The 17,382-nt window shown below is 34.4% G+C and overlaps 4 protein-coding genes across 12 annotated transcripts; 1 reads left to right on the top strand and 3 right to left on the bottom strand.

Moving 5' to 3' along the window:
• Positions 1–582: 582 nt before the first annotated feature.
• Positions 583–5,296, top strand: LOC110821565 (Far-red impaired responsive (FAR1) family protein). Of its 2 annotated transcripts, none has more exons than XM_022051433.2 (3): positions 583–682; positions 1,518–1,966; positions 4,799–5,296. In XM_022051433.2, the coding sequence occupies exons 2-3, from the start codon at positions 1,535–1,537 to the stop codon at positions 5,000–5,002; spliced, it is 636 nt and encodes a 211-aa protein (XP_021907125.1). In that variant the 5' UTR covers positions 583–682; positions 1,518–1,534; the 3' UTR covers positions 5,003–5,296. The 2 variants fall into 2 exon arrangements, with proteins under 2 accessions (XP_021907125.1, XP_021907124.1); XM_022051432.2 differs by having other exon boundaries at positions 644–803; positions 4,799–5,155.
• A 68-nt stretch (positions 5,297–5,364) lies between these two features.
• Positions 5,365–6,305, bottom strand: LOC110821567 (uncharacterized). The gene is made up of 2 exons (XM_022051434.2): positions 6,107–6,305; positions 5,365–6,010 (listed from the first exon to the last, which is right to left on the bottom strand). Exons 1-2 carry the CDS (start codon positions 6,193–6,195, stop codon positions 5,461–5,463), a joined length of 639 nt encoding a protein of 212 aa, XP_021907126.1. The 5' UTR covers positions 6,196–6,305; the 3' UTR covers positions 5,365–5,460.
• A 742-nt stretch (positions 6,306–7,047) lies between these two features.
• Positions 7,048–15,563, bottom strand: LOC110821649 (protein FAR1-RELATED SEQUENCE 5-like). 7 transcript variants are annotated; one of them, XM_088215812.1, is made up of 4 exons: positions 11,414–12,053; positions 11,031–11,112; positions 9,823–10,435; positions 8,801–9,268 (listed from the first exon to the last, which is right to left on the bottom strand). In XM_088215812.1, exons 3-4 carry the CDS (start codon positions 10,174–10,176, stop codon positions 9,056–9,058), a joined length of 567 nt encoding a protein of 188 aa, XP_088071938.1. In that variant the 5' UTR covers positions 10,177–10,435; positions 11,031–11,112; positions 11,414–12,053; the 3' UTR covers positions 8,801–9,055. The 7 variants fall into 7 exon arrangements, with proteins under 7 accessions (XP_021907408.1, XP_088071938.1, XP_088071940.1 ...); XM_088215814.1 differs by having other exon boundaries at positions 9,823–10,245; XM_022051716.2 differs by lacking the exons at positions 8,801–9,268; positions 9,823–10,435; positions 11,031–11,112; positions 11,414–12,053 and adding exons at positions 7,048–7,907; positions 8,242–8,319; positions 13,309–15,563.
• A 146-nt stretch (positions 15,564–15,709) lies between these two features.
• Positions 15,710–16,795, bottom strand: LOC110821870 (uncharacterized). Of its 2 annotated transcripts, none has more exons than XM_022051844.2 (2): positions 16,636–16,795; positions 15,710–16,451 (listed from the first exon to the last, which is right to left on the bottom strand). In XM_022051844.2, exons 1-2 carry the CDS (start codon positions 16,644–16,646, stop codon positions 15,872–15,874), a joined length of 591 nt encoding a protein of 196 aa, XP_021907536.1. In that variant the 5' UTR covers positions 16,647–16,795; the 3' UTR covers positions 15,710–15,871. The 2 variants fall into 2 exon arrangements, with proteins under 2 accessions (XP_021907536.1, XP_088071936.1); XM_088215810.1 differs by having other exon boundaries at positions 15,710–16,542; positions 16,636–16,786.
• Between the last annotated feature and the right edge of the window lie 587 nt (positions 16,796–17,382).

Here is a 17,382-nt window from a genome sequence, read left to right as displayed (position 1 = left end):
AATTTAAATTTTATTTATTTTAAAAAAATTCCAACAAAATTGAAGGAAAATAAAATTTCAACTTACAGAAAAAAAATTGTATAAAACTCGCTAATAAACTAAAAAAATAGTTTGAAAACTTAAAATTAACATGTCAAGTAAATAAATTTTTATACAATTTATGATATTGTTAATATTTTAGATCAAAATAAATAATTTAAATTATATTTAAAGAAATTTATTTATAAATCTATATTTTTAAAATAAAAAAATAATAGTGTTGTATTTAAGATAACAAAAAATTAACTTCATATAAAATTTAATAAATAATTAAAATAATATAAAATTTTTGTATTTGTCCCTTATATAACTTTACTAAAAATTAAGAATGTTTAAAATCAATAATCAACACGTAATTAATAATATTATCTTGTTTTTAATTTTTCAATTAATTTATACCTATCTGATATCAAAATTTTTATGTAATATTTTAGTAAAATTTCAAAAATTTTGGAGAGCCATAAATTTCTTTTTCGTTAATTTTAATATGATTTTTAGCTTTTAACATAGAATAATTTTAGTTAATCGCTACAAAGCAGATTCTGAAGTGGCAAATTTTGATTGGTTGGCTGTGAAGGTATAGGTGCTGATGTTTCTCACCGTCGAAGCTCTCTATCGTCCTCGGCGTTCGTACCATTTGCAGGTTCGCGCACTCTTTACTATAAAAATCTCCGCTCAGATAAACAATAAATGCATAGATACATAAGCTAAACCCTCTCCATCTCTACTCAGCATGTTGGATTTGGATTTGGATCGTCAATTAAGTGAGTGATTAACCTTCTTGAAGCTTTCATTTTTTTTTTCTTTTGGAGTTTAAACTAGTCATCAGAAACTCTCAGTAAACGTTGTGGAGTTTTTTAAGCATAGAAATTTGAATTATGGTTCATACAATCTTCTGAGCTGTTAGCTTAATGTACGAAAGCATCAAATTGGTTATCGTCTTCGATTTGCAGCTGTTGGTTACAGAACGTTTTTTTCTTTTTACAAGTTTTGTGTTTTGCTTCCTCTCCTCTGAACCCTTTCATCCTTACAAGAATTTCTGGACTCTTGTTTTTTTTTTCTTTCATACGGAGCTTGACGGTTTTTTCCCCTGTTTTATTTGCATAACCGTAAAATGAATGCGATCCTCACGGTTCTGATCCTCATGGGTTAGCTTTTTAGATAGGAGGTGTATTGTGTCAGTTTGCTTAGTTGGATTTCTAAGAACAGTAATTTACTGCGTTTTATCTAAAGTATCCTTCACATTGTAGCCTATATGTTTGGAACAACGTAGAGCCTACTTTCATTTCTTCCATTTTGGGCCTGTTTGCATCTTTTGGTTCCATTTTTCATATTAATTGAAAGAGGTTTCCCACGTTTCATAATGAACAGTTACGGTGAAATTGCTTCATCGTTTACACATTTCAAAAATGAGAACTAATTTTTTCTCTGTATAATTGGAAATGAATCTTCTTAAGATTTCTGGATATTTGTCGCAGTGGATGAACGCCCTTCTATGGCTGAAGATGGGGAAATGATAGAGAGTTCAAATGGGAAAGGTCTGGCCAATGAAGAGTGTTCAGATATGGAACCATACCAAGGAATGGAGTTTGAATCTGAAGAGGCTGCTAAGGTTTTTTATGATGCATATGCCACACGGTTGGGATTTATTATGCGTGTTGATGCTTTTAGAAGGTCAATGCGTGATGGAAAGGTTGTTTGGCGTCGACTTGTGTGCAACAAAGAGGGTTTCCGTAAGTTGAGACCACGGAGAAGTGAAAATAGAAAGCCTCGAGCCATAACGAGAGAAGGGTGTAAGGCAATGATCGTGGTGAAGAAAGATAAATCTGGAAAGTGGGTAGTCACGAGATTTGTAAAGGAGCATAATCATCAGTTGGTACCTATACCAGCCAATGGTCGTCGGAGTATTGTCTTATCTCAAACACCGGTTAGTCTTCATGCAAAAATGAATATTTATTATCTTCCCAGTTCAATCCAAGTACGAAGTGGCAATGTATCTTGTTTTCTTCTTATAAGATTTGCATTTGTGGTGGCTGGATGAACTTTAGATGATGAACTTTAGCAGTCGCCATGTTGGCTTATTCAATTCAGAGTTAGTGTCGTATGTGGTGATTGATGTTAGCATTAGGTAATTTGAGTATTATGCTAATCAATTTATGTTTCTTTACTTAGTGGCCAATTTGAGATCCCTGTGCTCCTATATCTATTATTAATGGATAAAGATAAAGGCAAAATGTCCTGAGGGTAGCATGGATGGATTTGATTTACTACTAATAACAGATGGTCTTCTTTTCTTTTCTTTTTTTAATGAAAAGGTCTTTTTTTTTCCACTAATATAAGAAAATTTTCTAGGAAACAAAATCTTGAGGTTAAATTTGCTGTATATGATGGATAATAGTGAAATAGCTTTGCGGAAGCAAGGATCTTCAAATTAGCATTAGAGAGCACTGATATCTTCTCAGTCATTTCTACACATATTTGCAGTAATGGGATCACAAGTAGAAGCTAGGCTTCAAATTTGGGTGCCAAAGATCTTTGAGCTTCACTTTTATGGTGAAGTAAAATGGGAAAATGTTGTCATCTTAAGGTCATTTGCAATCCATTGAGGGCACTAAGACAATCGAGGGAAGGTTGAAAACTAGAAATGAAATAATATAAGGCATTATGTATCTAAGGTGTTAGATAACTAGAAAAAGAAGAGAGGTGCTTTAGGGAAATGTTGACACTGAAGCTGAGAATAAAATATGGTTCAGAGATCAGTATGGCCAATATGTGTTCTGTTTGGAGATCAACTGAAGGAACTAAATGACTGTTCGATTCGTCCCAGTGACATATTTCGGGATATCTAGAGGAAAAGAAATAGAAGAGCTTTTAAGAGTATTTTTTTTCCTACCTATTTGTTTAGAGATCTTTTGATTCCAAGCCATAGAAATTGTTTAAGAGTCATTCTCTCTTTGATGGAGAGGATTTAAGACACCTCATAGACATTTTAATTGATTCCTTCTTCTCAGTGCTCCTTGTGGATGGCAGGCACCTCTTCGGTTCTTGTGAATGATATCTTCGTTTTTCTGTGAAATGAAATATATGAGGTAGTGTTTGCTAATGATTTGTCACTTGATATTGATTTTTGGTTAAATATGAATATGCTTCCCAAAAGAAATGGAGCAGAATGATGTTGTTTTGAGATTGAAAGTAGGTTTAAGTTATTTTTAGCAATTGGTTAATTTCTTTTGAAAATTATTAAAATATCTTCTAAACAAATTAAAAATAAAATCTTTAGTTGTTCTGCTTAATATTGTTAACTTTTGGTATCAACTTCATTATGGTGCCCAGGGAAATTGTCTGAACTTTTCATGCTATGATCTTTGGATCTGTGACTTATTAGTACTAGTTTAATAATCTGAAAGAATCATGAATAAACGATAAATTTGTATATGTTTCACTCTGAAAAAGAGAAACAAAGTCCTATATACTTCATGTTATGAGCTTCAGAAAAATTTTCTCTCTTCTTTTTTTTTTGACAGGACGTAGAATAAAAATGTTAGGCTTGTAAGGGAGTTATTTTGGACTTGCAAATAATATGAGTGGAAAACATGAAACATTTACCTTTGTCATGAAGTTCCATTGAATCATGTGATCACCAAACTTCTTTTACTAGTCTGCACAAAGATGAACCTTTAATGGTGACAGGAGGATTCTGGCCCGGTAATTGATTGATTATGATGAAGTTTCTTAATGGCAACAATGGATAAGCCATGTTGCAGGTCTGCAAATTTGATACATATTAGATTCCAAAGACAGAAGTAAGTTTAGGTTGTTTAGGACATTATAAACAACGATTTTGGTTCCATTACTTGGTTAAGAAATGCTTTAAGAAGATACAAGAATAAAGAGTTCGACTGTAAAACTAATAGGTTTTTGCTATCAAATTATAGACTTGGAGACACAAAATACTATGACTAATCATTGAGAAAATAAGACCTTAGCACTAGAACAAAGATACTACAGTTGGACAAAGTTAGCTGCATACAAGTATGTAAACTTATTACATATCTGTTCCAAGGATTAAATATTGATACCATGTCATTCTTCCCGGTTTGCCTTTCTCTGTCTCCCTTTCTCTTGCATGATCTGTCAATCCAAAGAGATTAGTACCCTTGTTTATTGACTTACAATTTCCCCTTGGCGTAGTCCTCGGAAAAAGAAAATCATGTGCCTGGTGATTAAAAAAAAAGCAGCCTGCTAATTTAAAGTAGGCACTTGACGGGATGATAAGGTGTCAATTCAATTTGTACATTTTCCTAATTTACATGTGTAGTTGTAGAGATGTAAAATGCTGGTTAAGAAATCAATGAAGCTTTGTTTTCTTGTCTAAATTATTTCATAGTATTATTGTTATCATCCATCAACTAACTTTTTACTGAGTATTCAATCATTCAGCTCCCCTGAACATGAACAATAAAGATGGACATTCAGTTTTCTTTATTTTTCTCTTGAATGGCTAATCAGTATTGTTTTGATTTCTAACCATCTAATATCATTTTTGTTTCTGGATTGTGGAGCAAGTACAAATTGATTTAGTGACTTTGGACATCTTTTTGCCAAATAGGATATAAAATTTATCTGGGAAGAGTTGCATGAGTGGATTCATTGTCTTTTATTATTAGAAAAGATTGAGTATTTTGATCCCTTCTATTAATGAACTTTCCAGTTAAGAATGATTTGTTATTCATATATTTTGGTTGTGGGAATTTTCCAGGATGAGAAAGATATAAAGATAAGAGAATTAACAGCAGAATTGCAACGAGAGCGGAAGCGATGTGCTGCATACCAAGAACAGCTTGATTCGATATTGAGAGATATGGAGGAGCACTCCGATCACCTTACAAGGAACATTGATGACATTGTACAAAGCGTGAGAGAAATAGAGTCAAAGCGGGTAGCAAATCCACACAGCAAGTAGGGATTACTTTGCAGTTTCATATCTTTTAGTGTATACAATCTCTATCAGCATATATTTTTTGCCATACGAACTGAATTCTACTTCTAGTCTTCACCCACTTCTTTTTTTCTTCAATAGATTTGTTAATGAGATGAGTTGTTGGGATTGGGGTTATTTTTTGTTTTGCATTTTGTAGGTTTTAGCTGAATCAGCCTGTACCTATAAAACATTTCATTAAAATTTTTGCTGTAGCTGAGGTGATTGAGAATTCGGGACTGAAGGAGGAAGGAATTGATTTAGATAAATTCCAGTCCAGCATACATCCCGAATAAAATATATGTGGGTGTCTATGTAGATATTTATATAGATATACACGCACCAAATGACGTAAAAATTTATCAACGAAGCTGAAAAGAAGTGTACAATTTATCCCGTGAGATGCATATATCTAAAAGTTCAGGAAATTATATGAGTAATTCCTAATCAAAACTGACAGTGGAAATGTAGTAGATAGAATGCATAGTGAAGAAGAAGAAAATAACCAAAGCGATAGAGACAATGGCTACCAGCGACTGCACAGAGTGTACACTGTAGCCACTTCCACAAGACACTTTTCCCACCTTGATCTGAATCACATCAACCATGGAAATCGTCAAGAAGATACAACCAAGAACCGAGCTCCATAGCGCCAGCACCAGCAAGCTCCCTCGTATAACCTGGTAACTTATTTTTTTGGCTTGAAACTTGTCCCTGTAAGTACTGACATGGATCTTCAGGGCCTTAGCTGTCAGACTCGACAAGAGGTAGAACCCGAATGACACCACCTCCGTCACCACCAACCTCTTCCTCATGGCTATGTCTGCCGAGCACTCCGCGCGGTTCTCCAGGCCCCGCTGCCCACGATCTGCCAGAGACAGCCCCACGAACACTGCAATGGTGAAAAGGGAATTTACTTTCACCAGGTCCTCCAAGGCGAGCTTGTAGGTTTCTATTGCCCTTTGCAGAGTATTCTTAGCTTTTCCTGCGGATCTGGAGAAGACAAATCAAGAAAGTAATTGGGAATTGAATTAAATATAAATTGAAGTTTGTACGTGATCAAGAACAAAAAAGCATGTGCGTGCATACTCTCCCATGGCTGATGATTTTTTGAGGTAGCTGCTAATTTGGATGTGCGATGGCGATGAATCGAATACGATCATGGAGGTTAAATACATACGTAGTGGAGACTGTATCGATATGCATGGCTTTGATTCCAAGCAATTGAATGGTAAAAAGAAAAAGTGGAAAATGAAGACAGACGATTACTAATGTGCTTCTTATGAACAAAAGAAAATTAAAGAACATATACATATAATCAATTGTTTGAAGATCCAAATTCCAATTTTATATTCCACTCCATCTCAAAAAGAAAAAGAAAATTGTTTTAAATTATTAAAAATTGGATCCATGCATGCATCATTAGAAGGCATCTCTTTTGCCTTTCTGTTAGTTAATATTCTTATAATATATTGAAGCTGGTCATATATATTTCATTATCTTTATATATTTCTTTGTTACCCCAAACAAATATTAATTATTAGTTAATTTTTCTACTTCGTTTTCTGAAAAAAAAAATATATATATAAAAAAAAGGAACCAGGAGACATATATGAAAAGAAAGCTACATATTTGCGTGTGTGTGTGGATCAATATAATATTCTTGTGGTCTGACATTGAAAGTAATTAATAAGAATATTATAAATTACAAAATCAACAATTTTTTTTTTTAAATTTTTTTTGCATTCTACATGAAAAATTAATAGTTTAAAATTTAAAAATATAAAAATTATTATTTTGTGAATGTATTATAACATAAATTAATTAATTCATAATTTTTAAATTAATAAATTTTATCACTTAATTTATTAGTATATTAATGAAATTATAATAATTAAATTAAATGTTATTTTTATAACGCTTAGTATTTTAAATAAAATATATATATATATATATATATTTGTTAACTAATAAGTTAGCTTAGTTAGAAGAATATTCAAGCTTGTAACAATCGGACTTGCACATTATACTTCTTTCCAAAAGAATAATAATTAAATTTTATTTATTTATTGAGATACACAATAACAAATAATAACACACCAGAAAGAAATTAATTTAAAATTACACAACAAATCACCATACTTGGGTTTCTTATTTTTTATCCTTCTATATCTCGACAACAAATAGCACTAGCCACCCCAAGCAAGTTACGTAAACCAATATTTTTAATCTGCATGAATAGCAACCCGTCGAAAACTCAGTCTCCTCCGTCACCATAAGCCGCCGCCGGAGTGGAAAAACCTTTCAGGATCATCAAGTTCGACCATTCATGGAAACATAAACGGCATGCATGGTGAAGGTGATGTAAATAAACAGAGCCAGAGCGACAAGCGCGATCAGCGTTCCAGCAGATCGAAGCGTATAGACGCTGCCGCAAGACAACTTCCCAACCCGAATCTGAATGACATGAACCATGGAGATGGTCAAGAAGATGCAGCCGAAGATGGAGCTCCAGACGGACAGAACCAGCAGGCTTCCCCTGATAACCTTGTACTTAAACTGCTCGTACTGCTCGGGGGTGCAGACGCTGAGATGGATCTTGAGAGCCTTAGCTACTAAGCTCGAAAGCAGGTAACAGGCGAAGGCAATTACTTCCGACACCACTAGTTGTTTTCCCAGTGTCATGTCTGCGTCACATTCGTGACGTTCCTCGAGACTGCGTTGACCAGGTTGAGCTAAAGATAGACCGACGAAGACGGCTATGGTGAAGAGTCCATTGGCGTTGACGATGTCGTCTAGTGCGTTCCGGTAGATTTCGAGTCCTCGCGTCAGCTGATTTCTTTTTTCCAATTGTTGCGGCTCTTGATTTGCTTCATCGACTGGTTGTGATCTTTGTAAAGAATCAAAGAAGAGATGAAGGTTAAGGTTAAGGTTGATATGTAAACTTGTATGTTAATCTTAATATAATTTAGATTAATTTAATTTTCAATATAAGATAGGGAAAAATGTAGAAATTAACAAACGTTTATGATTTAATTATACATATATATATTAAAGCTATAAAATATCGAATAACAGAAAAAATTGATTAGAACAGAAAACATGCATATATACACAAGCCAGTCATTAATATGTTTTGTCTTATATATGCGTGTGCGTATATAATGCAAGTATATATGGAAATGGAGAGAGAGAGAGAGAGAGAGAGAGAGAGAGAGAGAGACCCGTCGGACATGAGTGCTGCTTGCTTGCTTCTTCTTGTGAGTTTTATAGATTGCTTGATTTGGGCAAGGTAGAGAGGCCTGACATGGAGAAACACACACACACACACATATATATAGAGGGGGAAAAGTACTTAAAAAAAAAAAGAAGGCCAGAGTAGTAATGTTGGCAGCAACATCAAATATGGAATAAACCCAAAATCTTAATTTTTATAATTATTACTTGATTTGAGATCAAACGAGAAGAAGTAGAAAAGAAATATTGCACCAGTAAACTAAAATTCATAAGTTAATTTCGGATTTATCTTCTTATAAGTAATTAGAACAAGATTGGTCATCTCAGCTTTCTTGCACATTTATGCTTTGATTTATTCCCCTATCATCAAACTGCTTTTGTATCGTATACAAAACAAAATTGCTCCCACCTTTCTTCATTTTCTTTTTCTTTTTCTTTTTTTGAGCTATCTAGCTTAATATATATGTATATATACTTTTATTTTTCTGGTCAACAGAAGAAAATTTTACTAAAGTACCAACCATTCATTACCAAGTTAGCAGGTAGTTTAAATAAGCAATTTTTCTATAATACATCTACTTATTTACAGATGACAAGTATAAATTTCCCATCTATAATTTCTAATTGACTAACTATTACTATGTTCACCATCCATTGTTACTATACTATTTACTGTGAAACCAATAGTAAATAATAGTCAAAATAGTAACAAAAAAAAAATCAAATAACGATAAAAAAAAATGTACAAACTGTTCGCAGAACATGTCTGCGTCTGGCAAAAACATTTTGACACCAAACATATCAGTAATCTGAGTTTTCTAACCGATCATCCTCGAGCTCCTTCACATTCTTGACTATGTCATTGACTCTTATTGACAACTGATCCGTATGTTCCCCCACAAACTTCAACACTGCACGCAGCTGTCCTTGATACACTGCACAACGGCGTTTACATCTTTGTCTCTCACTGTGAAGTTCATTGGTCAGTTCTCGTATTCTCCGATCCTTCCCATCCTGTCGAATAGAAAGTTTACTATAGGATGTGATGTAGGAGCATGAAGTTATGACAAAAACTGAAATCCTAGATGAGGAATGGAAGTTCAATTTCAGCTGTTTTTATGCTTGAGCATAACCTGAAGGTCATAAACAATATATTGAGCACTGAGATCCTTTCGGCTATTTTTAATATTTCAATGACATACTTCTGCTCCTTAATAGCATGTATCATCATGTGGTCCGCCAACTGACTCCACTCTTCCAGAAAATCCAAGACGTCTACAACTAAGCTAGAATGAACATTTTAAAACAACGACAACTAGGTTTGACTGGCTCCAGCTCTTGAAGCCGTTTCTTTTTTTTACTTTTTTATGCTGCTCATGAGGAATGTTTCATCCAAAAGCACAACTGACTTCAAATATGTTGGTCTTCAATTTCAATGTTATAATGGTCATATAAACCAAATTCAAAGAAAATATTGTTAAATGAAGTTGCAAACATAGTGGTGACGAACTAGTTCATAAATCATAAACTAACCTATCAGCCCAGTTGAAAAGGAAAACATAATATACCTCGCTGATCAAATCTTTTGCAGATCCTCGCCACGGGACTTCACCAGGAGAAATTAATGTGTGATTATGTTCCTTTACAAATTTGGTAACAACCCACTTGGCTCCATCCCTTAAAGCTATTCTCAGCATTGCAGGACAGCCCTCACGAGTGATTGGTGGTGGAGGAAGAACCCTGTCCTTCCTGTACATGTATTTCTTTTCCCGAAAACCTTCTTTTGAACAAACAAAATCCTGCCCAATAACCACATTATTTATCCGCGAACGACGATTATGGTGTATGCGGACAGTAAATCCAATTCGCCTGCCATAAGCGATGTAAAACTCCTGAGCAGCATCCCTAGACCTGAACTCCATTCCAATGTATGGCTCCACAGCATCGTCCAATATAGGTGTCTTCAAAGGATTCTTTCATTGTCTCGCCAACTGCACCCAAGCATAAACTACTATTTTGTGAAAGCTCATCATCACAAAACTCATGTCCATCATAACTTTCAACTTGCAAAGACTTCACACTTTCACCGGAATCAAGTGCTTGATTAGATATGCTTTCCATTTGTTCATGACATAGGTTAAAACAAACTGGTCTCCTAACACAGAACCACCAAGGAAAAACCTAAGCAAGAGCACGACATGATATCTGTTAACTTTACAACTCCTCAAAAAAAAGTCAGAGAAAGATAATCCAGCAACTATACAGCTGAAGTAGAAAGTGTTTTAACTCCCCAAAGGTAACAGCAAGCCCTCATTTCTTACTTTTTTCCAAATACAACCTGGAATTAAATTTAAATAAAACTGCTAAAGGATATTATCAAACTCAATTCTCCCTAAGCTAAATGCTCTTATGCCCATGGATAAGCCTTCAATAGCATATCCAAAAATCAATGTAGGCATTGTGCAACTACAAAACAAGTAAAATAAAAATTTCCAGCAATCGCATGTCATACGAAGTGGAAAATGTCATGAACATTCTTCATACACTTGCCTTTCCGATTTGTTTTGTGAATAAACTACTTGAATCAAAGCCAAACCAGAAAGCCACTAGGTCACATCACAAACCATGAAACCAATGAGATATACCATTTGCAGAATTTGACATTAGCATTAACAATTTCCAAATCAACATTAACCAAACAGATAAAACACCGTTTTCAATTTTAAGTTCAGCAATTAAGTAGTGTACCAGAAATGTAACTGGCACAACAACTTACAAGAAATAGAAAGCCACCACATGAGTTGTCCATGCCATTTTGAGAATGGAATGAAATAGGTCGATCGCCAAAAGATCTGTCACTGTTACAATACAGACAATTGCTCTTTAAGCAACCAGCATAACCAAAGGCATTGAAGATGAGAATACTTCTCATATGAAGTGATAGTTTATTGCAATATGCTTCATTTGCGATATGGCAAGCTAAGAACAAATTTTCTTGTTCTTCCCCCGCTTTTGTGTAATTGGCTTAATTATTGTTTTTAGACCAACAACCTTTCTCCAATCATCAAAATTGTTTGCATGTGTTGCATTGTAATTTTCACTGGAACCAACAATCTTTTTCAAAAGTCTTCTTACAAATTGCATAAGGAGGAAACTTACCTTTTCCCTTTCGTTGCTTTTCCTTTGAATAACTCACCACCATGATTTTTCCCTCCCCTTTTGGTTGCAGAATTTTTCCAATCTTTCTTCCCATCCTTAAACTCATGCCTTGCTTGAAAAGCTACCACACCTTTTGCTGATTCTTTGCTCATGTGTTTGTAAGGAGCCTAACTAGCTTACTTACATTAAGTCTACACCAGTCTTTGGACTCCTTTACTAGTAGCAACTTTATAATGAAATTTAGCAAGAAAATTGATCAAAACAATTTTCAACAATTCTTTGATAAGAGATTTATCTTCATAGAGCTTCATTTGGTTCACAATTTTCATCAGCTTAGAGGTGCAGTATTCGATTGTTATATAAGAATATCAAGAAGAGCCCAAATATTCTTCCTTTTCCTACATCCTTATACAATTTTCTATATAATTCTACTTTCTATATCATCTTCTACCTTCTTCTCTATTGTTCTCTAAACTTCTAGAATTTTCTACTATCTTCCATAGTTCTATAGAAAATTCTAGATCTTTTATAATCTTCTAGAATATTCTGGTGTAACTAAAAATATCATCAATTTAACGCTAACTATCCAACTATAGCAAATGCAGAACTTACGAAAGGAAAAAAAAAAAGGAAACTGCTAATTAGCATTTGCATTGAACTGGGAAGACAACACAAACTTCATTTTTGCACGAGGACTAACCATTGTTGAGATAGAAAACATGCTCCGGCAACCATTGGCTGGTATTGGTACCAACAGATGATTAAGCTCCTTCACAGGTACTGCGACTATCCACTTTCTTGATTTCTCTTTCTTCACCACAGTCATTGCCTTAAGCCCTTCTCTCATAATTGCTCAAAGTTTTTTCTATTTTCACTTGTTGGTGGCCTCAACTTACAGAAACCCTCTTTATTACACACAAGTCAATGTCACACAACCTTCCCACGACGGATTGACCATTGAAGAGCACGAACAAGCATAAAAATCCCAAGTGAGTGGCATATGCATCAGAAAAGAACCAAAGCAGCCTCCTCAGATTCAACCTCCATTCCAAGGTACAGCTCCGTATATGGAGTTTCTTCATCAGCAAGATCTTTTCCTTTTGAACCCTCCATCATTTCCCCATGTTAGCAATAGAAAGGTGTTCATCCACCATCCAGAAATTTTAAGAAGGTTCATTTCCAATAATATAGATGAGAAATTAGTTGTTACCTCTCAAATGTGTAAGAAAAAAAAAAACATTTCACAATAACTTTTGCTTAATAAAACACGGGAAACCTCTTTCAATCAATATGAAAAAAGGAACCACAACACTCGAACAGGCCTAAAATGCAACAAACGAAGGTAAGGTCTAAGCTGATGCCAACCATGTAAGGAATGGTATGAAGGATGCTTTAGATAAAACGCATGAAATTACTGCTCTTAGAAATCTGATTAAGTTAACTGACAGACTATTCATCTCCTATCTATAAGGTAAGGTCTAAACCGTGACTTATTATTCATCTCCTATCCACTTCATTGTACAAGTACACAAAAAAACAATAAAAACAAAAAGAAATCCATTAAGCCACATATAAAGTTAATTAAATCTTAAGTTGCTTTGAAGTGAAAAGAAAATATAGAAGTGCAGAAATTCTGCTAAGATTGAAAGGGGAAGCAGAACAAAATTTTTGCTAAAAGGCCAAACATTCTGTAATCCACCCAGACGCAAATGGAAGACGATGATCAACTTGATAATTTCGTACATTACGCCAACAGCTCAAAAAAAAAAAAAAACTATATGGTCATAATTCAAACTACTCTAATCGAACGCTGAACAACGGTTTATTGGTAATTTCGTGGATAGCTAGTTATAAACTCCAGAAGTATGAAAGATTCAAGAAAGTAAAACACTTACTTGATTGACGATCGAGGTCCAAATCCACCAAACGAAGTAAAGAGGAAGAAGGTTTTCTTTTTTCTTTTTGTTTTTTTTTTTTTTTTTCTCGGGAGGTTTTGTTACGGGACAGTACGAACTGGAAATGGTACAAACGGTGAGGACAATAGAAGATACACAACGGTGAGCAAGAGGCAGCAGTCTCGCAGGATCCAACAAATCAAAATTTGCCACTTCAGCATTTGAGTCACTTGAGAATATTATACTTAGTAATGACTAATTTTTTTAGAATATTATATTTAATTTTAATAAAACTTATCATTATATTATGGGCTATAAATTATATTAAAACTAACGAAAAAAAAGAAATTAATGTATACCTGGATTTTTCAGTTGTTTATAGATTTTAATTTTATTTTCTATTATTTTAATTATTTATTAGTAAATTATTATAACATAATTAAAATTCTGTACATTAAATCATAATATATTAATATTAATTTTTTTTTTTTAAAAAAGATAAGTATATAAATTAAAATAATATCAGATATATGTATACATAAACATTCTTAGTGATACAGTTAGCTGCTGTCAACTTAACCTACACTTTTTGTTCTCTTTATGAAACCATCACCACCAATTAATCTATACTTAAATTTTTTAAATATATCATGGACAATATTCTTTTCCTCTTTGATAAAATCATAAGGTTATTGCTTTTATATATATATATATATATACACACACGTAAATTAATGAAATACTTTTATAGTTAAATTTTGTATAATAATTTTCCTCCCCTGGAGAAAATGGGTATTTAAGGTAAAGAAGAAAGAGCAAATCCAAAGTCATACAAAATGAAATAATAAAGCTGGATTTGTCAAGTGGGGGGGGGGAGGCTAGGATTGCTGCCAAGACAAGAAAATCATCCCTTGCAAGGTATACATACCCTTTCAATATTAGACACGGACTGAGACATTCATGGCTACAAGAAAGCTTGGAAATTTAATTTATTCCACAATTTGTATTTAACACAAGGCATTAATATAGTTCAGAATCTACCCATCTATTCCTGCAAGGATCTGTTGGGGAAGGCAAAATGAAGAAGACAGAGAGGAGGATAAGGGAATGAGAACTATTCGCTGCTCGCAACAAATGATCATTAATCGTGATAAAATGTATTATATAGAAAAGTCAGATTATATAAGGAAAAAGTTCAAAACATTAGGACCAGAATATCATTATTCCTTCAGCTTGTACTTCATTTCCCCCTAACCAAACAAACCCTACAAGAAATTCTCAACATATTAATTCTCTAGTTCATAATACATCGGACATGCACTAGATACTATCCCTGCATGTTTATTATATCATATAATAATAAGTCATCAATCCAAACTCAGTTTCAAACAAGGCAAATGGAAAATTAATGTCAACGACTTTCTTTACCAGGAAGCATATCAACCAATCAGTTTTATTTGACAGTGATCACCAAATTATTCTGCTTCCCTGAGGACAGGATCGGGTTTACTGTATTTTTATATGGTATAATTCCCTATTACCGCAACAATGTCATCCACCGATCAATACCTGTTATTGTATCATATGGTGTTTTTTATGCTACCTTAAGAATGATATACAAGATAACTCTTCAAGAACACAGGAAAGAAAGAATCCCAACTACTCATTTTTCTAAGGAACCTCGTCCCTTGATTGGAAGACCCCCGAAGTTTAACAACAATAATAATTAAGAATATAACTTCATCATTTTATGAACCTATAAATATCAAGAATCAGCTCGGGGATGAACGAAATAAATACAAATTTCTAATTTTCTAAGAAACCTCGTCGCTTGATTGGAAGACCCCCCAAGTTTAACAACAATAATAATTAAGAATATAAACTTCATCATTTTATGAACCTATAAATATCAAGAATCAGCTCGGGGATGAACGAAATAAATACAAATTTCTACGTCAAGATTGATTTAGTCCTTGCTCAATCTCGTTGGCAGGCACTAATGTGTTTGCATAGATGATGGTGACTTAAGCACTTGCATAGAGCAGCTCATTCAAATACTTGATGTTCTCATGGCGACAACAAATTAATGCCCCGAACAATAATTAGTCGCTGTAACTGCAAGCTCTAAGATTCCAACATATGCTCTGATATTATTTGTAATATGTCGGATCTAAAAATCACTTCTCTAATTCGTGATCCGACCCAATCCACTGGCCTAAAACCTTAGTTTTAATCTATCCCACCAGCTATTCTAACCATAAATCTTAAATTAAAAGCTAACCTTCATAAGTTAACAAACAAACCAAAAATATTTTTTATATGCCAGTTAAACAGATTGCATTCAATCAGAATTACAAAATTAAGCATGTCTTCTACCTGTATATAACCAAGTAGATAATCATTATAGTTCTCCAACCGCATTTAAACATTTTCTATTTATAGATACTGAATGGAGCAAACCCAATTTCTTGAACAAGCTGCAGATTTTACATTTGAGTAATGCAGAATACTTTATGAAAAAAAAAATTTACCAATTCGGTGCTGTGATTTTTGTTTTGTTCAATTAATGCAAGAAAGCATAGATAGCAGTGGAAATGTAAACCAGGAGAGCAGAGGAAACCAAGATAACCAAAGCCGCGACCGCATGGACCGCAGACTTACTGCCACAGGAGAGCAAACCCAACCGGATCTGAATCACATCAACCATCGACAACATCAAGAAAAGACAACCCATGACGGACCCGACGGCGGAGCCCATCATACCTAACCGGAGCACCTTGAGGTTTATATGGGCCCGGAAGGCTTCGTCAACGTCCTTGCTGTTGAGCAGGTTGATGGCGAGCTTGAGGCCCTGAGCAACGAGGGAGGAGAAGAGGAAGAAGCTGAAGGAGACAACCTCGAAGACAAGGACTTTCTTAGCAACGTCGTCTCCGGCGTCGCAGGCGGTCCGGTCCTCGAGGCTTTTCTGGCCGGGAGTGGCGAGGGACAGACCTACGAAGACGGCGATGGTGAAGAGAGAGTTGACGTTGACAAGACCGTCAAGGGCCGTAACGTGGACGCTGGTGGTTGAGGAGGAAGATGATGACATGGAAGAAACCCTTCTGACGCCGTCTTCGACGTAATAAGAAGGTTTTGGTTCAGATCTGGTTAGACCAGGAAAACAGAGTTGAGTGAGGTTAAGGTAGTTGAACAATGGAGATGGGTAGAAAATCACTTGGTACCGAAACTTTTTTTCTTAAAAAAAAAAAAAGAGAAAAAGAAAAATAGCTATCAGATTAGTTTAAGGCCACTGAATAGAGAAGAAGGAAGAAAAAAGAAGAAGCTTACTCGGTATCCATGGAAGAATGTGCTAAACCTGACCGTAGCTTGCAGGGTTTTATTGCTTGTGGGGTCTGATTGCTTTATGCCATTAGAGAGATGCCATGCTTTTTATGAATTATTAAATAATTTATTAACGAGGAAAAGGTTTTAGGTTTTTCTTGAAAATAAATAAAAATAAAAATAAAAGGAACCGAACGACGTATGTTAGGGAGTTTGTGTTTCAAGAGAATCAATGTCTTAATTAGAAAGATTGATTAATGACTATAATACCCCCACCAGAGAATGGCTTCGGGGGGCTCCAGTGGGGCATTTACGTCTTTTCGTTTGCATGTATGCCACGTGGCTTATCCATTGAAGCAGAAATGGAAAACACCTGGCATCTGACTGTACAAGTAATCGATTTATCCCCCAAGGGATCTCGTACAGGTTGGCATGCGTACTAAGAAGAAGAAGAAGATTTTTTTCCCCGAAGAAGGAAGGAAAAAAGGAAAACTAATTTCAACTTTATAAATAATTTATTTATTTTTATTTTTGGAATTAAAAATTTGTATGGTTTATTAATTAAATTATGCATATATAATTACACAATGTAGTAAAAATATATGATCCAGACCAGGACTCAATATTAAACCATCACACAAGTAATCGAAGGCTTTCATCAATCAAATAATAAATAATGTAATTGATCGGGAGATGCTTTTGGTTTCAGGTGAGAAGTTTGAACAATACACATGTGTGAGAAAGTAGAAAGAA

Source organism: Carica papaya, chromosome 3, assembly GCF_054855325.1.
Source record: "Carica papaya isolate Zhongbai chromosome 3, ASM5485532v1, whole genome shotgun sequence".
Taxonomy (NCBI): Eukaryota; Viridiplantae; Streptophyta; class Magnoliopsida; order Brassicales; family Caricaceae; genus Carica; species Carica papaya.
The sequence above is the reverse complement of the archived record's forward strand: the minus strand, read 5'-3'. Positions and strand labels throughout refer to the sequence as shown.

Excerpts from the sequence above, each read along its gene's own strand:
- LOC110821567 (XM_022051434.2), bottom strand. The coding sequence starts at position 6,195 with ATGTATTTAACCTCCATGATCGTATTCGATTCATCGCCATCGCACATC. Across the intron at positions 6,011-6,106 it reads AAATCATCAGCCATGGGAGA|ATCCGCAGGAAAAGCTAAGA; the intron begins GTATGCACGCAC and ends TGTCTTCTCCAG.
- LOC110821565 (XM_022051432.2), top strand. The coding sequence starts at position 773 with ATGTTGGATTTGGATTTGGATCGTCAATTAA. Across the intron at positions 804-1,517 it reads GGATTTGGATCGTCAATTAA|TGGATGAACGCCCTTCTATG; the intron begins GTGAGTGATTAA and ends TATTTGTCGCAG. Across the intron at positions 1,967-4,798 it reads TTGTCTTATCTCAAACACCG|GATGAGAAAGATATAAAGAT; the intron begins GTTAGTCTTCAT and ends GGAATTTTCCAG.